At 33.7% G+C, this 25,037-nt stretch overlaps 3 protein-coding genes and 1 non-coding gene across 5 annotated transcripts; all 4 read left to right on the top strand.

Moving 5' to 3' along the window:
- The first annotated feature begins 5,369 nt into the window (after positions 1 to 5,369).
- LOC107767966 (protein BASIC PENTACYSTEINE4) lies at positions 5,370 to 9,680 on the top strand. The gene is made up of 3 exons (XM_016587071.2): positions 5,370 to 5,494; positions 7,998 to 8,169; positions 8,389 to 9,680. Exons 2-3 carry the CDS (start codon positions 8,101 to 8,103, stop codon positions 9,259 to 9,261), a joined length of 942 nt encoding a protein of 313 aa, XP_016442557.1. The 5' UTR covers positions 5,370 to 5,494; positions 7,998 to 8,100; the 3' UTR covers positions 9,262 to 9,680.
- A 7,636-nt stretch (positions 9,681 to 17,316) lies between these two features.
- LOC107767968 (bZIP transcription factor 29) lies at positions 17,317 to 21,187 on the top strand. Of its 2 annotated transcripts, XM_016587072.2 has the most exons (5): positions 17,317 to 17,615; positions 17,811 to 19,211; positions 19,309 to 19,441; positions 19,526 to 19,610; positions 20,668 to 21,187. In XM_016587072.2, the coding sequence occupies exons 2-5, from the start codon at positions 17,917 to 17,919 to the stop codon at positions 20,925 to 20,927; spliced, it is 1,773 nt and encodes a 590-aa protein (XP_016442558.1). In that variant the 5' UTR covers positions 17,317 to 17,615; positions 17,811 to 17,916; the 3' UTR covers positions 20,928 to 21,187. The 2 variants fall into 2 exon arrangements, with proteins under 2 accessions (XP_016442558.1, XP_075074287.1); XM_075218186.1 differs by having other exon boundaries at positions 17,387 to 19,211.
- A 1,188-nt stretch (positions 21,188 to 22,375) lies between these two features.
- Positions 22,376 to 22,459, top strand: TRNAL-CAA (transfer RNA leucine (anticodon CAA)). The gene has a single exon. It is a non-coding gene; the product is annotated as a tRNA-Leu (tRNA).
- An 873-nt stretch (positions 22,460 to 23,332) lies between these two features.
- On the top strand, positions 23,333 to 24,784 carry LOC142162445 (uncharacterized). Its single transcript, XM_075218800.1, has 3 exons — positions 23,333 to 23,536; positions 24,132 to 24,236; positions 24,344 to 24,784. The coding sequence occupies exons 1-3, from the start codon at positions 23,333 to 23,335 to the stop codon at positions 24,782 to 24,784; spliced, it is 750 nt and encodes a 249-aa protein (XP_075074901.1).
- Positions 24,785 to 25,037: the final 253 nt, after the last annotated feature.

The raw sequence follows: 25,037 nt of genomic DNA on the forward strand, positions 1-25,037 counted from the left end.
TGGTGGAGGCAAGGGTGGATCTATATTGTAATTAGGGGGTGGCACGCCACCGACAAGGTTCAGTCGAGGCTCTGTTTATATCTCTATATATCAGTTAAATTGCGTATAAATACTAGAAGTGGCACCCGATATGCCAAACTCACGCAAGGTGCCACTGACCCAAGGCAAAGATTTCCACTCAAATGACAGGAGTTCGAACCCGGCCTGCAAAGTGAAATTTGTTGTGTTTTTGTTTCTTTCGCTTGCTGCAAATAAATGTTCTTACATGTATTTTGCTCTTTTGTCTTGCCTCAAATACACGTTTTCAATTCACATTTTCTGTGTATTTTGTTCTTTTTGGCTTGCTGCAAATACATATTTTTACATGTATTTTGCTCTTTTGTCTTGGTGCAAATACATTTTTGTAAGAATTCCTCTTTACTATCCTTTATTAATCCTAGTTTAATTAATTCTTGATTTTTTTCTCGCTTAAGTACTACTCTCACTAAGTGCTAAATTTAAAAATTACATAAATATTAATTAAAATGTGTTTAGATGGTAAACTATAAATAGAAAAAAGATTTAGATTTTAAAAATAATGAATGTTAATTATATTAGTCTTTTAAATTTTCAAGGTTATTTTGATCTTTCACCAAAAAGCATGGAGTGCATGCAAATATAAGTAATGATGACATCATCGACCGTCTTCAGATTTTGAAAATTCGTCGAGGACAATAATGAGATATCTATATTTAATTAGTAATATTTTGAAAGTTTCATTCTTTGTGCAAAGTTATCATAATTGTTATGTTCTTTTTTCAAGCGATTTGTTTATATAAATCGAAACGAAGAATAATCCGAACCAAAGCCTAAAATGAATCAAGTTGACTAAATATTTACCACTATTTCGACCGTGTAAATAATAATACTTATATGTTCAAAGTAGTGTGGCACCGAAAACCTTCAAATCCTGGATCCACCTTTGCCGTGGAAGAGGGGTATGGGGTAGAAAGCAGCAGATGGCCGTGAAAGAGGGATACGGGGTAGAAGGTAGTAGATGGGGGGTGATGGGTAGCGTAACTTTTATGGGGTGCTAGATAGGTTTGAAGATGGGAGGAGGGTTTATTTTTCCTTTTACTTTTATTTGTGCTATTTTTCTTTTTCTTTTTTATTTATTATATTTGACTTTTGCTTTAAAAAAATAGATTATAAGTTCACGCTCTCTTTGCACGTGCATACTACGTAGTTCATACTACTCATCAAAATAAATGCCAATAAGCTTGGTAAATGGTTAGAGGGATTTAAAATATTCATTTTGATCGAGTACAATTGTTTGAATGAAACTTTGTGGAATATAGAGACCAGGATGACAAACCTGGAAAAGTAAAGGAGTCTACTAGGTTTAATTGTTTTTCCCTCCTCTTACCTTTTGTGGTTACCTAATAATACCTATAGTTTTCGCCAAGATGCAAAAATTAGTTTATTTTGAGAAGTGGTATTTCTCAAAAGTGTTTTTTCTAAAAATACTTTTGGTGAGAAACAGTGTTTGTGTTTTACTAATTTATTTGAAAAGCACTTTTGAGTAGCAATTAGTGTTTGACCAAACTTTTAAAAATTGCTTCTAAGTATATTTTTCTTAAAAGTATTTTTCAAAAAATTGTTTTTGGAGAAAAGCTACTTTTTTCTGCTTCTACTCAAAAGCATTTTTTTCCCGCTAAAAGCTGGGCTAAACACTTCAATTTTTTTTTTGAAAAAAATACTTTTAGCTTGGAGCAGCTTGGACAAACAGGCTACTAGTCATCCTATGTTGATTATTAGTATCACTTGTACTTAGGCACGCTAAGAAAACTACAGAGAAATTTTCATAAAACACTATCTTTTAGTGGTTATTAGCTATTTATAGATGTCATTTGCTATATTACAATCGTTTTCTGTTGTTATAAGATGTATTAGATGTATTTAAGCTACTGTATTCACGAATACAATAGCAAAAATAGACGTGAATCAGGGAAGTCCAGCTAATCAGTTGTTGTATTCGAGTGTATTCGACTGTATTCATGGCGTGAAACATGAGATTACAGCTGGACAGATTATTGTATTCGACTGTATTCAAGGCGTGAAACAGGAGATTACACTATTTTTAAATGGAAAGTGAATCAATTAACATAATAGACTCCTAATATAACTCAACAAACTCAATTATAACACACAAAATTTGTATTTCCAGTTATAAAAAAGATTCTCAACCGAAAAATACCCCAAAACATAGCATTCTTCAAAAAAAAAAATATAATACATTTGAATACATAAATTATATTAATTAAAAAAATTATATGAATACATTCATGGCATATAGCGAGACAGTGAATACAATGAAATACATAGAATACAACGGGATACATTGAAATACAATGAAAAAAAAGATAGTCATGAATAGAATGAAATACATGGAATACAACGAGATACATTGAATTACAATGAAAAGAAAAAGACAATGAATACATGAAAATACAGCGTGATACGTTGAAAATACATTGAATTATATTAACAGAAAATCAAGTTGCTCAGCCCCAAACTACGTTGTCTTTGTTCAAGAACAAACCCTAATTTTTGGCGAATCCGCCGTCGAGCAAAAACCCTCAACTCTTTCAAGTTGCTCAGCCCCAAACTCCGTCGTCTTTGTTCAAGAACAACCCTAATGTCGTCTCGTCAAGAGGGCCACGATTCTGACTCGGAACTTTCAAAATTTGGAGCACAGTTGATCTTGAAGATCTTTGCCCTTGCTGCTTCGTTCCCCGGTGGTGCCTCTGCGAAAGATGCCATTTTTTGAATTTGGGGCTTTTTCTGATTTTCTGAAAGTAAAATGCACGAAGAAGGAGAAAGCTTATAGTTTTTTGGTGGCGTACAAGGAAATAAAAATGAAGAAAAAGAGGAGAAGAAAGCGGCAAAAATCTGAAAGAATGAGAGAAAAAAATAATACAAAGAGTATTGTACGGCTTAAGGGTATGACGTAACAATAAATAAATATTTGGCAAAATCAAAAGGTAACTATGAAATATAATTTTTTAAAAGGATATTTATTTAAAATAAATAGGGTATCAACCTTTGCTATAGGAGGTAAAAACCAAAAGAACGGGTCGTAAGAAAAAGAACAGAGAAGTAGTGTTTATAATCCCTGAGCCATTGCGTTATCTATTTGCTTTTAGTTCCGCTACTATTGGCCAAGTACTATATTAGAGCTAGTTTGACTTAGCTAAACGAAACGTAATTAATAAGCATTAAGTATTGGCAAAATTATGTGACAAAGTGTACTACTAATATTTATCCTTAAACATCTTACTGTTAACAATCAATTCATTCATTTTTTTGTAAATTAAAGGTAAACTCATTTGGTGAATTGTCCAAACGTCCCTCACGTAGATGAAGGTTTGTTTTCTCATATCCTCTACCCCAAATAGCCCTCAAAGTTGAAAGAAATTGAACAAAAATGGGTGAAGTACACAAATAGCCCTCAAAGTTGATGGTTTTAAATTTTTTGTACATGCTTGTCTAATAGGAAGAACTTCAAATTTAACGAGTGTTGTTTCTCGCTTGCCTCACGGACAATACTTTTAACTTTTAACCATCAAATTTTATCCACGGGACAATCGAATGTCAAAAGTTAAAGACCATCCCAAAAAGTATTATATTTCTTCAATTTTTTGAATAAAAACATTTTAACTAGGCTCACATTTAATAGTGGGCTCATGTCTGGTGCAGAAACAATTCAGCTGGCTTTGGAACTAACTTCAAAAGATCATACAGTACTACATTTGTTTGACATAATAAACGTATTGATTTTTAGAAAACAAAGCGTTTTTTACCTCCTATAGCAAAGGTTGATACCTTATTTATTTTAAATAAATATTCCTTTAAAAAATTATATTTCATAGCTACCTTTTAATTTTTATAGTCAAATATCTATTTATGGTTACCTCCTACCCTTAAGCCGTAAAATAGCTTTGTATTATTTTTCTCTCTCATTCTTTCAGATTTTTCTCCACCATCTCTCTTTCAACGCCAGTCTTTCTCCATGAATACAACCACTATTCTCCATTGATTCATCTCAATTGTCTTGCGAAATTTTCATTGTCAGTAGGTTGGGGCTCTGAATCAATGTCGAAATCAAGCCCTAGAGAGAAAGATCTACCCCATTCTGATGGTCGTTGCTTTGCAATGAAATGCGGACATGGCCACTGCAACTCTTGCCTCTCACCACCTCCATTGTTGCTTTTCTTCATCTACCAAATTCGCAATTACTAACAAAAGAAGACAATCTGCTATTGAAAATAAGGAATTTCTTTCGTTTTTGCGCCAAATTTTGAGAGTTTCGAGTTAGAATCGCGGGCCTCTTGACGAGACGACATTAGGATTATTCTTGAACAAAGATGACAGAGTTTAGGGCTGAGCAACTTGAAGAGTCTGTTACTTTTTTCATTGTATTTCAATGTATCTCGTTGTATTCTATGTATTTCATTGTATTTCAATGTATCCCGTTGTATTCCATGTATTTCATTGTATTCACTATCTCGCTATATTCCATGAATGTATTCATATATATTTTTTAATTAATATAATTTATGTATTCGAATGTATATATGTATTCAAATGTATCTACGGTATGTATTCATATGTTTTTGCACTATAGATGACCTGTTATACTTCATATATTCAATGTATTTTTATGTATTTAACTGTATTCAATGTAATTATATAATTTCTCTGAAGATTGTTATGTTTTTGGGGTGTTTTTAGATTGAGAATCTTTTTTATAACTGAAAATACAATTTTGTGTGTTATAATTAAGTTTGAGTTATATTAGAAGTCTATTATGTTAATTGATTCACTTTTCATTTAAAAACAGCTGAATAAACCATGAGTTGCGCTATTTACGTTACTGTATTCACAAATACATATCGTGAATACGGTCGAATATAATAATCTGTCTAGCTATAATCCCGTGTTTCACGCCGTGAATATAGTCGAATACAATAATCTGTCTAGCTGTAATCCCCTGTTTCACGCTGAGAAATGCTATTGTATTCATGAATACAGTAGCTTAAATACATCAAATACACTCTAAAAAACCTGAAAACATAGCTATAGAAAGTAATATAGTAAATGGTAACTACAAGTAGCTAATAACCACTAAACAATAGTGCTTTGTGAAAATTTTAAAGTTTTATTTTGGAATAAAACCCTATAAATTACTATTGTTTCTCTATGTAACACGACAAATCTATTGAGAAGTTGTATTTTTTTATTTTTTTTTATAGAAAAATAGAGGACAATGGCATTTGATCTGAAAACAATCTTTCAAAAACTAAACCATTTTTTTTTTCAAAAAAAAAAAATGTAACTAAGTTATATTTAGAAAAAAGAATTAAACACACTAGTTCCACTCCAGGTGTTGAGAAAAGGGTTTTCACTCACCGGCGATGCGCTATTGTTCATTATTCTCTCGCCGATTCCCTCTGTAAGTTTCTTTCTACAATCTTCACCTTTTCTCTTTCTCGCCTCATTTTCTGCATTCAGTTTCTCACTCTAATTAACTCTTTCTCTCTCTCTCTCGTCACAGCATATTACTAGTTTTTTTTTTTTTTTTAATTTTTCTATAACTGCGTCTGTTTGTTTATTTCTGTGTGCGTGAAAGTTGAAACCCTAGTTTATCTGTGTTGCTCATATTTTGCCTCCGTATGCTCTCTCAATTGTCAGTTCATAGGTTTTTAATCTACAACAAAGAAAAGGAAAAATATATTACCTTTCGTGTTTTGGTGTGCTGGGAAATTAATGGTATAGTGATCTTTGTTTAAGAAGGGTTTTATTTCATTATTTGTGCTGCACATTGATGTGCTAGAGAAGTATTTTAGTTGGTTTTAGTTAGATGAATTCTCGCTAACTCATTGTGAATTACCAAATTGTGCACTGGAATTTATGGATTTCCTAGAGGCAAGGGGAAAAAAAGATAGGTATTTTTTTGAGAAGAAAAAGTTGTATTTACTTCTCCTTTTTCTTATTGTTTGCTTGTTATGTAGTTCTATGTTTTCATTGTGTTCGTTCTTCCTATTAAATTGTCATGCTGCGTAGTTTCAGAGGTGACATTGAGCTTATCGTTAACCAGGCAATTGTCTGTTCGTATGTATTTACGTGCTTCCCCTAAGCAGTACTTGGCCTGAAAAAGAAAAAACAAATTGAATGTTATTTGAGGTCGACGAATATTCTACTAGTACTATTGACAACTTGAGACGTGTGACTAAGAGGGAACTTCAGGCAGTTCTTTGATGTTTTTTTTAAATATTAAACAGTTTAGATTTATGTATCAATTTGAGCAGGAAAAGCAAGTCGGGTAAGCGCTAGAAAAGTTAAACAATGAAACATGATCCATTTTTACTTAACTGACAAGGTATCTCCCGTCTCCAAAGGGTGTTGACAACCAACTAAGCATAGCATTGCAAGATTTCATATTTGAGGACTGTTTCATGTTGCTTCATATCCTGGTCCTTCTTTTAGCCTACCGCCTATCGGTACTGAAGAAGGCAAAAGAAGAAAGAAGAAATAGTCGAGTTGTGAGCATAGGTTGTGATGTATGGGTTAGGCGTATATCAGGGGTTCTAACCCGCATGTATTTAACTGGAGAAGGGTAGAGGGACGGGCCTATGTATGCTAGATAGATGCTCTCCCTTTTCTGTCAAGAGTTTCTTGTATACATACATGTCATGGCTTTCATATGTTTTCCTGCCATTGTCTCCTCTAGCACAAGCAACTTTGATATATTGTCAACTCTAGTTTAGCAATTAGACATTTATATTGGCAGCAACTAAGTTGGCAATTAAATTATGAACCAACTGGCCAGGCAGAAGTACTTATGCAAATCAACATTTACAAATCTAAGCATTTTTTTAACATAGCCCTGTGGGCTTGAGTTAGCAATAACATGTTCCAGAGAGATGGGGGAGAGAGAAGGGGTAGATTTGCTGTCTCTATTTTGTTTTCATGGACATATCAATATCATGACCAACATTGTGTGCTCCATGTGATGTAAGGTTATGAAGATTTTATTTGAACAGATGATGAATATCATAAATGACTGCACAATGACAACATGTTCCTGCTACTGTAAAGTGATCTGTCTTCATTTGTGCAATTTCAGAGAACAGAATTTTTTTCTTTTTCTCTGGTAAGTCTGCTTCTTCTATACACCTTCCCTCCTGCATTATCCTGGAGGAGGAAAAAACTGGTAAATTGAGTTACTTAGCAGGATAAGCCTGTCACTTTGGCTTGACAGTGTGATGTATGGAAAGATGCTTCTTACTCAAGCACTAGAAGACAGCCCTTTTTCATGTCTACTTCTTAGATACTCCTTCCCCTGCTATATTGTCAAAATTTTCTGTCTCAAAGGGAAGTAAGAGCTTTATTCACAAGTTGCTAAACCATTGTATGACCTCCTAGGCACCCTATTACGGTTGAGATTTTTGCTTCAAGAAAGTGGAACTACTCTGCTAATTGCTATTTTGGGGATATTTGTCCAAATACCTGACATCCTATTAGTTGTCCCGTCTTTGCCAGCTGGCGATATTATAAAAGCATCATTAGCATGTAAGTCATTAAGATAAACTGGACATTTGACCTACTATTTGCTTGGAGGTGGGTCGTACCTTGAGGTTTGAGCACCGCTTGAGGTTCCTCTGTGTTTGGGGATAATTTGTTTTCAAAAGGCTTGATGCACTATTTATTTGGCCGTTATTGCTACTGGATCGTATCCTTAACATCTCTCTCTCTCTCTCTCTCTCTCTCTATTACGTAGCCATAACTCCTCTTTAAAGAACACGCACTTATGCCAATTTTTTTTTTTGTGTATATTTGGACAATTAATTGGAGTCTTATCTGTTTACTAATGGCTGATTTATTTTATCTTACCTGCATTGCAGTAGCTAGTCTGGACTCACTTCTTATTTCCTTCCCTCTATTATTTACTGCAGGATGAGTGTTGAGTGGAGAGCCAGACAGCCAATTGATATTTGATCCAGAAAATACTCTATAGAGGGAGATACAAATCTGCTCCTCATCAAGCACACATATAAGATGGACGATGGGGGCCGACGAGAAAGTAGGAGACACAGAATGGATTGCTCCAAAGGAGGTCATGCGCCGGTAAGAGAAGTGTTTTATTATGAAAGGAATCACAAGCTACTTGGGAATTTACTCATTAATAACAAAAATTAACTGACTAAAATGAATCATCCAATAACAAGGATGCATTATCATAGTACCAAGCAGAATCTTGGAACTAATCTGTTTTATTCTGTTCCGAATATCTCTTGACATATGATCAGTAGTAATGTAGTTCCAGTACCATTTCTTTCACTGCAGTGGAACGTGGTACCTCCTTATCAGATGAAGGACCAAGAGGCTTTCATCATGAATACGAAAATCAGAATGCTCTTCGCTGAACGAGACGCTGCTGTTGAAGAACGGGATAGAGCAGTGATTGAAAAGAATACAGTATTAACAGAGCGAGATTTGGCAATCCAGCAGCGAGATACAGCAATTGCTGAGCGAGATACTGCCATAAAAGAAAGGGACAATGCAATTGCTGCCCTCCACTTTCAGGAAAGCACCATGAATGGAACATTGGGTTGTAGGACACGCGGAACAAAGCGCCCTAATCAAACTAAAAATCATTGCGACAATAGCACTGATTCTGTTTGTATCAATAGGGATGTGCCCTTAACTGATGCTTTTCCTATATCGGCCATTTCATCTGAAGTTGCCAAGGCACTCCAAGTAAAGCGAACAAAGGGAAACAAAGGCATGTCAAGGAAGTCAGCGAAATCGCCAAGGAAGACAAAGAAAGTGAGTGAAGATTTGAATCGGCATCTTACAACAGATGGATCTAAAGCTGAATGGGATGCTCAGGATCTTGGGTCAATAAACCAGATCAAGTTTGACGAATCTTCCATGCCAATACCTGTTTGCACGTGTACCGGAATACCAAGGCAGTGTTACAAATGGGGAAGTGGGGGTTGGCAGTCATCTTGCTGCACTACATATCTGTCAGAGTATCCACTACCGCAATTGCCAAACAAGCGCCATGCTCGTATTGGTGGTAGGAAAATGAGTGGAAGCGTATTTAGCAGATTGCTTACAAGGCTTGCAGCAGTTGGCCATGATCTGTCTATGCCAATTGATCTCAAGACTTATTGGGCCAAACATGGTACGAATCGCTACATTACCATCAAGTGATACATAAATGTTTAGTTGGGCAAGGAGTTGCCTTTTTTTGGGGGTACATATTAGGTCTGGACGCTAAAGATCCTTGATTGGTATCGGAAGAAGGGAAAAAAAAAGTTTTGACTATGATCAAAAGCCCTTTTGAGATGTTCACGATGACCTTGTGCTGTGATAAAATACCATGCAACTTACTTTTGGATCAGTGACTAGCAGCACTATGTTTGGTATTTTGTTGGCAAACTGTGTTTTGCACTTAAACCTTGTACAAAGGAGTTTCTAGGAATTGCAGGTCTACTATTTTGAGCTTCCCTTTATCATAACCAATAAGGAGGCTTCTACATTGTTTCATGTTTATCATCTTAATCGAAGCTTAGCGAGTTAACTTGTTCATTAACTTATTGCAGCTTCTATTTGTCTTCTCCTCTAATCTAGTATCACTGAAATTTCTCTTTGTAGCAACCTTAGCTTGCTGATTTTGTTTTTCATCTTGAAAAAGATTGCTTACTAAGACAGATTAAGCTGTCGTTTTTCTTCCTAAGAAACGATTAATCTTTTAGAGACTAGGGGTCATTAATGAACTTGGTTTTACAACACAAAGGACTCCGGGCACGATCCTGTATCGACGATGCCCTATCGCATGAAACAGTCATGTGATGCTTTTCTTTGTTGCGATTTTTTGGCAAGGATCTTTGGATGGGCCCAAGTAAAAAGCAAGCTAGTATTGTAAATAAATCTACTAAAGTTGAAGTTACGTAGAAGTTGAGTATAACATAACTGATTGCACCATGGATTATCCCTTGCACTCAATATTGTCGCCAAGAATATGTCAATTTCAATGAGAGATGTTATCCAACAATTATGCGCAAAAAAGTTAGGTGTCCAAACTAACCAATCTTTCAGCAATTTTCACGTTTTGGTCATGAACAGGAAATCCTTAGATATTGGTCAAATTAGGCCAAACATTTTCTACTTTCTATCAAAAAATCTCAGGAATTTCTGGAATTCCTAGCCGGTAATGTTGACTAATGTTCCTCTCTCTATTTAGAATTTGTGCAAAGAAAAGAAGTGGGATCGAGTGTTTGTACTTTTTTCAAAAAGTTCTCCAGTTCATTTCTCAGAATGTAAATTTTTTTTAGAAGAGCAGTGCATTTTAAAAAAGACTAACCAGCCTAAAAAAAATTTCTTCTTTTTAGGGCATGTTGCGTCAAATATATAACTGCATATTTAATGAAGTTCCTTTTACTTTAAGCAACATAGGGATGTACAAAGGAAACCGATAAACCGTACCAACCCGATAATCCGAGTCAAACCGAGAAAAAAAAACCCGACTATGGTTTGGTTTGATTTGGTTTGGTGTTGGAAAAAAAAATCCGACCATAAATGGTTTGGTTTGGTTTGGTTTTAACTAAAAAAAGTCAAACCGAAACCAAACCAACCCGACATTACATATATAGAAATTTTAGATATATTTAATATATAAATATACTTATTGTGATGTAATTTCTAAATATTTCTTAAAAACATTCATAATTTTATCTTTTTCAAGGTTGGACTTAGAATTTTTAAATGTTCCAATAAGTTTTATAGCCATTAATATTAGTAACTTAAATAATGCTAACAAAAGTCCAAACCAAAATCAAATCAATACTAATGCTAACAAAAGACATTCAATTCAATACTACGAACGACAATGTTTTGAATATTTATTTTTGTTTTGCGATAATTTAGATAAAAATACATAACCTATTTTTATTTTTTCTTTAGCGTTTAGTCATGTAATTAATATTTTCTTATTAGTCTACTTATTTTAGCATGACTTAGTACTTTTAGATTATGTTTATTTTTATTGTAATTTTTTAATTAGCAATATTTATATTACATAATTTTATTGTCTATATTGTTGAATATTTTAGGATAATTCCATGACACACTCATAGTTTGTATTATTTTCTTGAAAAATACCTTATATAGTTGTATCTTATTAGGATTAACGAAATATTTTAACCACAAATTATACATTTTGTGCTACGAAGATTTTATCGAAAAAAATCCGAGTTTTATTGGTTTAGTTTGGTCTTTAGATTTAATAACCCGACATAATTGGTTTGGTTTGGTATTTACAAAATTCGAACCAACCCGACCTATGTATACCCCTTTGCAACATATATAATGAGTTTGAAGTTCAAGGGTTGTGGTATAGTAATGGGTACAAAGTTTGGAGATCGGCGTTCAAATCCTAACAAAGATAAAAAAAAATATTATGCAATTTTTTTTACATCTGCTTAACCCCTGGTGGAAGGCTTAAAATCCTTAATATTATATTTGTACTAATATCACACTACGTATGAGTTGTAGGTGCAATGTTACTTTGCAACCACTACTTCAATTCTGAATTTATTTTAATTTAAATGAGTAAGAAAAATAAAATGGGTGTCAGTCAAAAGACAACATAATTTGTTACCTATGCCAGTTAGGCATAAAATGGAATATAGGAAGAGGCACACACATTAGGTTATGGGAGGATCCGTGGAATGCACCTGATACGACTATTAGATCAACTATCTATGGGCCTTTACCTTTGGAGTATCAAAACATGACTATCTCATCCAGAGATGTGATTGGAATAAAATTCCTTTTGACCTACCCAATATCATTAGACATCTAATTCAATCGGTTTATATTTCAAAATATGGTAACAAAGTTGACAGAATTTTCTGGGGCTTAACTCCTACAGGTATTTTCAGTACTAAGTCCATGTATAATATATTAGATGCACAACATAATATTACTATAACAAATTATATAAATTACGACTGGATTTGGAGGCTACCTGTTCAACCCAAAATCAAAGGGTTCATATGGTTGCTTTTTAAAAAAAGACTATCCACTATGGAATATCTCAAACATTGCAACATCATTCAAGATGCTATATGTCAATATTGCCATGAGAAAGATGAAAACACTACGCATCTGTTTCTAGAATGCATTAGTGCTAAAACATATTGGCAGACTTTGGGTATACTTGATTATATCATTTACTTGTCACAATCGAATGATTCTAATTGGATTCATAAGCTTATAACTTTCAAAAACTTTTATGTTCCATACAAGATAAATCTAACCACATACTTGTCTTTGAGTTTATGGAATATTTGGTTAGCCCGGAATAATAATTGTTATAAACATAGTACATCAATAGCTTCTACGAAGTTAACTACTCAACAAGCTGCTGAATTTACATATCTTATTGCTAACAAGCATACTATTAGGAGAAAGAGACAACAAAATCTTAAATGAAAACCTCCTAAATTTCCTTTCTATAAACTAAACACTTACGGTGCCCATAATAATAGTAAGTTTGGTATTGGTGGTTTAATACGAAATGCAAATGCGGAATGAGTAATAGGATTTGCAGCATCAATTACAGCGGGGTCACCAACTACAGCAGAAACATATGCTTTAATGCAAGGACTCCAATTAGCTCTTGATCGTAATCTACTACCACTGGAAGTAGAAGTGGACTTGAAGGATTTACTAAGATTACTCACTTCCACTAAAAACATACCTAATAATTTAATTTCTGATTGCAGGTACCTCCTGGACAGGTTGGGTAAACCTATAATAATGCATGCGTACAGAGAGCAGAATGGAGTTGCGGACAAGCTAGCAAAGGAGTGCTGCAATTTTGACTTACAATCAATGGTGCATATTTTTGATGACAGCCCAGTTTTGGCAAGGTCACTTTTTGAGAGGGAAAAGAGTACAGTGCAGGGACTTGTTTTTGATAATAATAGATCTAATTCTAGTGATTACAATATTGTAAATATGGATATTAATAGTAGTAGACCTATGCGTAGTAGTAAAATAATTGGACAAAATATTATAGCACCCAAGGTGCATATGCTTGTAATAGGATGTAAGGTATGCATCCTGCCTCTAGACGCAGTGTTTAATATAATATAACTTATCTTTTAAATTAAAAAAAAACATAATTTGTTACCAAACTAGAAAATTTCCTATCCATCAAATTATGAGTTGCATGAGATCGTGACACGACAATCTAACACCATTTAAGTTGTCGAGGATTGTTCATCCTACTGCCGACATGTTGACAACGCCTACATTTGCTCATGTTAACATGACACCAATTTTTGTTACATTACAGAGACCTATTCATATACAGTCAGCCTTTCTTATAATAATCTTGTTTGTTCTGATATTTTTTAATTTTTATAGTGAACGACTGTTATACACTTATAACAATATTTGACATTTAAATAATTTTTGGCTGTTATAAATAAAAATGATCGAGAAATCAATTATTTTTTTCTTTTTTAATGTTGCATATAAAAGATAAGAAAACTATTCAAATTTAAAATCTCAAAAATATATATATTTCACTAGTTAAATATTTAAGAGAGCTAATACATTATTAATAAATTCATAACTAAAATTATACATATTTAAACTCTAAGGCTGACATTTTAAAGCTACCTAAAAAAATAATTCAATAGTTTTCCCTTGAAGACAATCTATATATTTTCTATCTAAATATTTTTTGAAATTTGTTCAATGGAAAAGATATCATGTGCAAATATTCAAATCTTATATATTATGCAAGATAGAAACTTTGTTTAATGGAAAAAATCATGCGCATATTTTTAGAATTATTAGTAGTAATCTTAAAAATTCTATATGGTTGTTATAGAGGGCTATTTTTACAAAAAGCGTTCTGCTATAAATATTATTGTTGCTCTTATAGGTAAAAAGTTGTTATAGGGAGTGTAAGATATAACTTAAAAAATCGATTCTGAAAAAAATTTGGCTTTTATAGTTTATGACTATTTTATATAGGGATGCTATTATAAAGAAGTTTGACTGTAATTTATATTTTTCACACATTTGTTTCTTTGTATCATGCACCTAATACAAGCTTGTTGATAAAGAATGAAGCCGTTGGTGATTAGAAGCGAATTCAGAAATTTTTAACATAGATTGGATTCTTCTTCTTCTTCTTATGTTGTTGGTGCTGCTATGAAACTTCAGTTCATGGGATGATTGTCATAAGTATGTTTATCAGATTTAATAAGTACGTTAGTAGACAATAATTTGTGAATATTTCCACGTACGGAAAGTTTAAGGTCACACTTAGTGATTCTTTTCATGATAATTATGTTATTTTCACATTTATTGTTTCCAAAATTTATGATGTTAGATACTGTTGGTAATTTGATTATTTATCTAGTATGTTAGAAAGTTTTTTCAAAAACTTCAGCTTATAATATAATGCTGAAGATTTTACAAATGAACTAAATAACTTCAGCATCTTCTGCTGAAGTTTTTGAAAAAACTTATCCAGGACAAAAAAACTTCAGCTTATTTAGTACTGAAGTTTTTATGCAAACAAAAACTTCAGCAAATAGAGAACAAAACTTCAGCTTTTATGCTTAAGTTCAACAATTACAAACAAAAACTTCAGCACACTTGGTTCAACACACTTGCTATTTCGGGTCCGTCTACTAGAATGCTGAAGTTTGGCATGATTGCCTTTGCTACTTCAGCCTCGTATGCTGAAGTTATGCGAAAAAGTGGGTACGCTTATAATTTTTTTTGCAAAGCGGACACAAGTTAAAACATGACCCAAAAATCGGATATAGATGCAAATGTCCCGGAAATAGTTAGTCAAGTTATGTTGCTTTTGGTCGAAAGGGTTTTAGCAATTAATATCGAGATAAAATAAAGTTCTTTCTCCTGATAACAGTGGAATGGGAACATTGGAAGAATGAAATTTGATATATATTTTTTATATTTAGATAACTTTTGCGGATTATATTGTCAAACTGTTAATAATTTAGACTTTTTTGGGTGGAATTTTTTTGAAATTTGATCCGTTTTTGAAATTTTTTGAAGTTCCAAAAATTAGTTTGGGTCAGTTTTTGGGTGAATTTTTTTCTTCCACTCATAAAATTTTAAAGTTTTTCAAATAAATGCATGTTCAATTACAACTTCAACTTAAAAAATATTTTTTTATACAAATTAAAAAATTATTTTTCTAAATTTTAACTAAAATTATGTCCAAAGGCTACCTAAGTTATTTAGTGGGCGTTTGGACATAAGAATTGTAAAATTCCAAAAAAAGGTAAAAATGATATTTGAAATTTAGAGTTGTGTTTGGACATGAATATAATTTTGGATTGTTTTTGAAGTTTTGTAAGTGACGTGAGTAAAAATTTTGAAAAACAGCTTTTGGAGTTTTTCAAATTTTTGAAAATTTTTAAAATGCATCTTCAAGTAAAAATTGAAAATTGTATGAACAAACGCCGATTTTGAAAAAGAGTGATTTTTTTTTTTTGGAAAAAACGGAAATATTTCTTATGTCCAAACGGGCTCTTAGTTTAGACGGAATTCTAAAAATGGCTTTAGCTCCTCATTTTACCAGATAAGAGGAAAGGGAAAGTCAAATCTTGCCGAACCATGTGGGCCCATCTCAACCTTGTCTTTTTGTATTGTTTAATAAAGTTAAAAATGGATAAATTTTTATATTATACAATGGAAGTAAGATTTAAACACGTATGTGTATCCCACACAAGTGGGCCCATCAGTCCCATAATTTCAATGGTCAAAGTCAACTAATTGCCGTCACGATAATGCGTGCCAATAATTTAGGCATGATCACTCCTTTGTTGTTTTTTGGGTTTGCATGAACACATCAACAAACTGATATACGGAGGCGGAGGCGGATCCAGAACTTAAACTCTATAGGTTCAGCCTTTAAAATTTTATTATTGAACTCAATATATATAGAAAATTATGAGTTCATATTCACAATTTATTTCAATTTCAATGAATATTTGCATATATATTTATATTCCGCGTAAAATGTTATAGGTTCAATTGAGTTTTTTGTTATATACCTACTTCTGCCTCTGGGTATATATAGTCCAATCACCAAGAGCTATGGTTTGATAAGTAGAATCTTCCTATCCAAATTTGAGTTTTGAGAATTAAAAAAAATGTGGTGGATTATTTTGTTAATGACTCTTACGTGACACAAATTCAAATTTACTTAAATCCTAAAAAATCAAAAAGAGATATATAATCCAAATTTCAATTAGCAAGAAGAATTTAAATTAGCTCAAATTAATGGTTTTCCCCCCTTTGTCACGTAGCGCCTTCTAATTTGTTTAGATTGAAATTTAAAATATATTAAATATATCAAAAATGTAACATGATCAAATTAATATCGTATGCATATCCCTTGCTAGGCGTGTTTGTGCTTTTAGACCGTTTTATATATGATTAGATAGTGGCATCTTATATAATTTTAATTAATTCTCATATCATCAATAATAAGCTTTTAGGTATGAGTTAAATCTGCGATTCATTTTCTTAACCTAACAAGATATTGCTGAAAAACGGTATACAGTCAAACCTTTCTATAACAACATCTTTATATAACAATTATTCACTAAAAGCTAAATTTTATCGGAACCAATTTTTATATTAAGTTATAATATATGTTCTTTATAACAACACCTAGTGTGACCGTATAAGATAATTGGAAAAAATATAACACTTCAAAAAAATGTGTTTAGTACATGAAAAAATAACAATCAAAATTGGGACTTGTAAATAGTATGGAAACTCTTTAAAATGTAAATAGTTTATCATTTCAGTATCTATATATTGACAATCTAATAAAATCTCCAAAAAAGGAATAAGATTTCAATATAATTTTTTCTCCTTGATTTTGTTTTATTTTCACCTAAAGGACAAAGAAAATGGTCATTTGGGTTTAAGCCACTCTTTCAATGGGCAATTGCAAATCAATCTCCAAACAAAGAAGACACTTTGAATATCAGACAAGAAGCGTACTCCACACGCTCTTGAAAAGATATTGTAATAAATACTTCATTGGTCTATACACAAAAAAAGGTCAAAAATCCTTTCTTTTTAGACCCGAAAAAGGAAAATAAATAAATAAAACAAGATAGGGAAGAGATTCATTGATAGAGGGCAAAAAAAGGAAAAGATTCGATAAATTAAGTCGGAATGAAATGCAAATGCGCCCCAAATTCAAATGAAACTGAAATTCATATTAAATTCACGCGTCTGTCTAAAGCCTGAAGTAGAAAGTATAGCAAGTCTTGTCATGAAATCCGTGTAATAATAGTAGTTGTAAGAAGTCATCGTCGTTGATACAGTGTGTAGAGAGAGAGAGAGAGAAAGAGAAACAAGAAAAGATGACCAAATAAATATAGAAAAAAAAAAGGAGAAAAAGAAGAAAAGGTAGAGAAATAGAGGAGCCTCTTCAGCTTTAACTTGGGCTTTGTTCTATCCGTCTAAAATGGTGGATTCACACTTAGGTACTGTTCAAGACTCAATTTTTTTCACCCCCAATTCATTCTTTTGATTTTTAGATGCACACCCATTTCTTTGTTTCTGATTATTTATCTATTTTTGTGTGTTTTTTTTTTTGGTTTAAAGATTGGTCCTTTTTTTTTTTGGTTCTTGTTTTGTGATTTTATGCCATTGATGAGCTTGTATTGCGAATTTTTTAGCTTTGAAATTCAGGTGTAACAGAATTGTAAAGCTAGGATTTTGGTAAAGTTGAAGGCTTTTTAGTGGTAGTTGACTATTAGAGTTGAAATTTGGAGCAAAAATCAAATGGGTGGCGACAATGAGGAAGGAAATAGTGATATGGTGCAAAGACTTCAATCATCATTTGGTACATCATCTTCTTCACTCCCTAAAAAACATCAATCTTTATTATCAATGAACCAATTGGACATACCTCAATTGACTAGTACTTCCCAATTTCGTGGTCAAATGAGGCAATTTTCACCCAACTTTAGTGTTGAAAATAGTACTAATAAGAGAGTAGGCATACCGCCTTCTCACCCACAAATGCCCCCTATTTCACCTTACTCTCAGATCCCTGTGACAAGGCCTGTGAATCAGCAAATGGGAATGCAGAATTTTACTAGTCCAGGGCCACCGCATTCGCGATCTTTATCACAACCGTCGTTTTTCTCATTGGATTCTTTGCCACCCTTGAGCCCTTCACCGTATAGGGAATCCTCGTCGACGTCCATGTCTGACCCTATATCAGCTGATGTGTCAATGGGTGATCAGGATGGCAATTCACATTCTTTATTGCCCCCCTCGCCTTTCACGAGGTGTAATTCGTCGAGGGCAGGAGAGAGTCTTCCTCCTCGTAAGGCTCATAGACGGTCAAATAGTGATATCCCGTTTGGCTTTTCTGCAATGATGCAGTCCTCACCACCTCTTGTTCCGTTAAGGAGCCCTGGTTCTCTTGAAAGGTCAGTTCCTTCAAGGGAAAAACCAATTCAGTTGGTTAAACGGGAAGCTATGTGGGATAAAGGAAATGATAGCAATGCTGAAGGGATGGGTGAGAGGAAATCTGAAGGAGAAGTTGTGGATGACCTGTTTTCCGCGTATATGAACTTGGACAACATTGATGCATTAAACTCTTCTGGGACTGATGACAAGCTGGGTAATGAGAACCGTGAAGATTTAGATAGTAGAGCGAGTGGTACAAAGACGAATGGTGGTGATAGCAGTGATAATGAAGCTACAAGCAGTGTGAATGACAGTGGCAGCAGTATGCAGAGGTTAGGGATATCTTCTTCTGTTGAGAAGAAGGAAGGGATCAAAAGGAGTGCTGTGGGAGATATCGCTCCGACCACAAGGCACTACAGGAGTGTTTCAATGGATAGTTTCATGGGGAAGTTAAACTTTGTTGATGATTCACCAAAATTGCCTCCGTCTCCTGGACCACGCCCAGGCCAACTCTCACCGACCAGTTCGCTTGATGCAAATTCAAACAGCTTCAGTTTGGAATTTGGAAATGGTGAATTTAGTGGAGCTGAATTGAAGAAAATTATGGCAAATGAGAAACTTGCAGAGATAGCCTTAACAGATCCAAAGCGGGCCAAAAGGTCGATTCCCCTATAAAGTGATGCAATGTATCTGCCTTTTCTTTCCTCTTCGCTATGCAGCTGACCTGCCCTATTTTTTTGTTGTTTATTATTGTAGGATTTTAGCCAACCGTCAATCTGCTGCTCGTTCAAAAGAGCGCAAGATGAGATACATTGCGGAGTTAGAACACAAGGTGCAAACACTGCAGACTGAAGCAACCACATTGTCTGCTCAACTGACACTGTTGCAGGTGATAGCCTTTTCAATATTCTCCTGTTAATACTTCTACTTATCCTATTGGCATTATTTAAACATACCCTGTAATTGCATTCAGAGAGATTCTGCTGGGCTAACGAGCCAAAACCACGAACTAAAGTTTCGTTTGCAAGCCATGGAACAGCAAGCTCAACTCCGTGATGGTATACACCTTTCTTCTGTGATCCAGGACTTGTATTTTCTCAGATCATGTTTCAATTTTTCAGTACCCATGTGTTAACTTTATCTGTCTTTTGCTTTTCGTCTAACATTACTTATGCATTCGTGTTGCAATTCTGGACTGCATTAACAGTATATGACATATTTAATTATATTAGGGACTTCCAGAGAGTTCTTTTTAGTTTATATTTATTATTCCCTAGTTGACCAAAATCCCAATGTTGTGTCGCCAAGGCCTTGATCTTGTGATAAGAATGCAACTTGTGATGTGTGGGTTAGGCTCACCCCATGGATTCAAACCCTGCCACATCCAAAAGTCCTAGTTTTAAAGGAAGAATGGTAGAGAGACAGGCCTATTATCCACCGAACTTCGAACCATGTGCCACCGCCTCGAGAATTATTGATTATCCAAAAAGATCCCCAAGTTGCGAATAAGTTGTTAACAATGTATCTATTTGTAGAAATGAGTTCCCTCACTCGGGAATTTTAAGAATGAGATGATCATTAAATGTGAACTTTGCGCATAATATTTGCCGTTTGACTATGTGACAATCTTATAAATTGTATCTTTGAATTTGTGTATTTTGTCACAAATCCAGTAGGTGCTAAAACACAATCTAGGAATCTTATGCCAATAGACTTATAAAAAAACTCATCTTAGAAACTATTAAGTATTTAAATTAGAGGAATCTCTGGGAACCAACGGTCTTGTTACTGTGGGTAGGAGCAGTTACTACTTGCTAATGTAGGTGTAGCATCCAGTGTCTGCTTCAGTTTATTTTCCTTTTCTGCCACATCTCTCTCTCTCTCTCTCCATCCATCCATCTATCTATCTATATTTCTTTCTTTGTTTTTTTGTTTTTTTTTTATTTGGTTTTGGGGGGTGGAGGGAATTGGTGATGTTAAGCTTCAATGTTTGTCTTCTGTTTCTGTCAATGTTACGAGTAAACAGGCGAATACTTTGTATATTTTAATGCCTATGAGGTTTTTTGGTGTTATAGAAGTCAAATATGAAACCTTAAAAGCATTTTCCTATGACAGCGCTAAATGAAGCATTAACTGCTGAAGTACAACGGTTGAAGCTTGCAACCACTGAGATAAGTGCAGACCCGGCCAAGTTTCAGCAGCTTTCTCTCAATCCTCAGATGTTCCAGTTGCAGCAACAGCAGTCAACTCAGCTAAACATGCATCAGTTGCAGCAGCAGCAACAACAACAACAACAACAACAATCATCTCAGCCTCCACAACATGCACAGCAGCAACTTAACAGCTCTACACCTTCAAAGAACGAATCGAAGTAGTAGCTTTTGGGAATTTCTGGTCTTCGTAATATTTGTATTAGTTTATCGATAGATGTTGCAAGTAGTACTGTCATTCAATTGCATTCATTTATTAGTTCTGCATTACAAGAAAACATGCTAAAGACATGGTATTTATGTATAGGACATGCATGTTCGTTGGAGTAACTAAGTCGCATAGAATCTTTTGATGTATACAGTTCGTTTTTCGCATGATAACTCATTTTGTTGTTACGGAAGTTAAATTGAAAATGAAATTGGCCTACTTTCTGTTCCTTCAGGGTAGGGGTAAGGTCTGTGTACACTCTACCCTCTCCAGACCCCATCAATGGGATTTTACTAGATGTGTTATTGTTGTTTTTGTTCCTTCGAGTTACAATGTTGACTAGTAACTAACTCATTATGTGCCGTTTGCTAATATGCTGCAGTAGCAGCGTGTACGTATCGCTGGAGAGAACACTATCTTCGGTTTACAGTCAACATAATTCTTGTACAAGTATGAAGTATAATTCATCTGGAGAAAGTTTGAAGTTTGAAATGTATACACAATAAGATTACATTCATCCTGAACTCGTATACTCTACATTCTTGACTCATGACCTACTTTTGGAAGGTGTTATGTTTGGTAACAACTAAAAGGTTTTCTATCTTTTTGTCACATTATTACTTGAAATTGAAATGATGTTATATTGTATTTAATAGCTCAGAATGAAGATAAAATGTAGAAAACATTAGATAAGAAAAATACAAAATAATTGGTCCGTAGTAAGTCAAAGCAGCCGAATGCCGTCCATGGTAACTAAGGACTTGAGCTAAAGGTTAAGCCTAAGAATATACATCGAAAAAAGAAAGATAAATATAGAGCAATTCCCATAAAAAAACTAGAACTGACTAATGCTAAGTCAAAGGGTCACACTCTTCATTTCTAAAATAAGTCAACGCGACGACAACAACACCAAATAACTTAGTTAATTTCACAAGTAGACTCTAGGGAGAGTAGGTTGTACGCAACCTTACTCCTATGCTGGGAGAACAAATAGGTTATTTTTGGTAAACCCCCAATTAAAGAAAAGATGAAACAGAACAATGACAACAAGTAGTAACAACAATGCGTAAAAGAAGTTCAGATGTATACCGGTGTTTTTTTTTGGTTTAGTATGTAAAATTTAAATTTTCTTTTTTCTGATCATGTGCTGATTTTGTTCCCAGACAATACACCTATCAATATCTAGCAAGTTATTCGATATGAAAGGAAATGAGAAAAGAATAGCTAGAATAAAGTATCCTATACTGTTTTGCATCTTGTTGGCGCATATGTTCTTGTAATCACGTTTGAATATAAGTATATAACCATTCCAAATGAAAATGATTGCTAAAAGAATTTACCTCTTTATTACTCTCTACTGTTTAATGATATCTAGTAATATTGTTTACAGAAGTTTTACAAACACGTCAGGATGGCCGAGTGGTCTAAGGCGCCAGACTCAAGTTCTGGTCTTCGTGAGAGGGCGTGGGTTCAAATCCCACTTCTGACATCTTTTGTTTTGATGCCTTGCAAATCGTTAACTACTATGTTTAATAATTTTTATACTTTCTCTATACACCTTGGGTTTCAGTATTAATTTAGGCACGTAACCTATAATTTAACTTGACTAACAGCACCCCCGAAACCAACATTATTTTACAAAAGTTGCTAAGTTTTTCATTTTATGATTGGGACTAATCAATTTGAATATTTTTTAAAAGCTTGCTTATCTCTGGATCAAATGCTATTATAATAGATTCATTACAGATTATTGTGTGTTTGTGAGGAATTGTTTCATGGCCAATCCTCAACATATATTGTTTAGTATTGAGAGGTTGTATCCAAGTAAAACTTTACTTGTAGTCACTATATATATATATATATATATATATATATATATATATATATATATATATATATATATATATATATATATATATTTGTATTTAATTACTACTTAGGGTTTGTCTTATATATATATATATACACACACACGACATTTGACAGACAATCCTCTTATCAAATTTTCTCTAAGAAGAAATATGACGGCATTTGACTATATCAACAATATATCGAGTAACAGGATGAGTTGGAATTTGAAGGTACGAATAGAGAGATTGTGGCACGTTCCAGACCGCGACAAACTAGACAACACCGTCTCCCTTGAATTAATTATTCAAGACGAAAAGGTGCATTCTTTTTTAGTTGCATTTATTTTTTCAACCAATTTGACTACAATCTCTATCTTATGCTTTGTACTATGAAATTAATTAGGTTACACATGTATTTAATCAACTGTAATTTTAATTTTTATGATCTAGATGGAGATACCTCGAATAATAAAGGATTTAATTTAGTAATGGGATTGCATATATAGTTCTTAATGAATTTGACAGTTGAACAAAAGTCGGTTTATGATAAAATTATGAGGGCAGTGAATAAAGCCAACGGTGGATTCTTCTTTTTGTATGGTTATAGAGGAACTGGAAAAACTTTTATTTGGAAGACTCTGTCTTCTGGCATACGATCTGGAGGAGACATCGTGTTAACTGTTGTATATAGTGAAATTGCACCTCTTTTGTACCAGGTGGTAGAACAACTCATTTGAGATTTGCAATCCCTCTCAATCCAGCTGAAGATTCAACATGCAATATAAAGCAAGGTAGTCCTCTAGTAAATTTGATTATAAAGACAAACTTGATTATTTGGGATGAGGCACCGATGATGCATAAATACTATTTTGAAGTTCTTGATCAAACTCTTAGAGATATTTTTAGATTTAAAGATACATTCAATGCCGATAAACCTTTTGGAGGTAAACAGTTGTACTTGGTGGCGACTTCAGATAAATTTTACCGATCATTGCAAAAGGATCTAGGCAAGATATTGTTAGCGCTACTCTTAATTTATCGTATTTGTGGACCCATTGTGAAATCTTAAATCTAATAAATAATATGAGGTTACAAAGAGATTAGTTAGATGCACATTTGGATGAGTTAAAAAATTTTTGAATGGATTTTAGCAGTCGGTGATGGAAGGATTGGGAGTTCCATTGATGGCATTGAGAAAGTCCAAATCCCGGATGATTTTCTCATAAATAATTGTGATGATCCATATCGGCAATTGTTAAAAGTACATATCCATATTTCTTTAACCATTCCAGTGACGTTGATTGCCTCCAGCAAAGAGCAATTCTTGCTCTGACTCTTGATATGGTGGAGTCGATCAATGAATATATGGTTTCACTCAATCATAGTCCTAAAAAGATATATTTGAATTATGATACAGTTTGTATGTTTGATATTTCTTTTTAGCTTTGGAGAACGTACATACACCCGAATTCCTAAACAGTATTAAATGTTCTGGAATTCTACATCACTATATTACTTTGAAGGTTGGTGTTCCTATGATGTTGCTGAGAAATATAGACCAGTCATCAGGATTGTGTAATGGCACGAGGTTGATCATCACAAAACTTGAAAATCAGGTTATTGAAGCCAAGGTTTTATATGGTAATATGGCTGGACAAAAAGTGTTTACCCCGAGAATGACGTTGACGCCATCAGATGCAAGAATACCTTTTAAGTTCCAGCTAAGACAATTTCCAATTGTTGTATATTTTTCCATGACAATTAATAAAAATCAAGGCCAGTCATTGTCTCATATGAGATTATTTTTGAAGAAGCCAGTATTTACTCATGGACAACTGTATGTTGCTCTTTCACGCGTGATGAGTAGAAAAGGATTGAAGATTTTAGTTTATGATGATAATGGCCAAATAATGAATGAAGCTAGAAATGTGGTGTATAAAGAAATTTTCCATAATTTAGTTTGAGATGAATCTAGACATGATGGAATTATCAAGTATTTACAATATATTTTTCTGATTTCTATAATTGCTTTAACTTTTGAGTAAATATTACTGTTGATTATATTTTCATTGTATAGTAGTTGTAAATGAATTAATAATAATCACATAAAACATGAGAATTTCCTATAACAAGTGAACCTGGGTACTTATCCAAAAAAGGAGAAGAAAATAAACAAGTGCGGCCTGATTTTAGCTCTGGAAGTAGTGAATGCATCTG

This window comes from Nicotiana tabacum, chromosome 7, assembly GCF_000715075.1.
Source record: "Nicotiana tabacum cultivar K326 chromosome 7, ASM71507v2, whole genome shotgun sequence".
Classification (NCBI taxonomy): Eukaryota; Viridiplantae; Streptophyta; class Magnoliopsida; order Solanales; family Solanaceae; genus Nicotiana; species Nicotiana tabacum.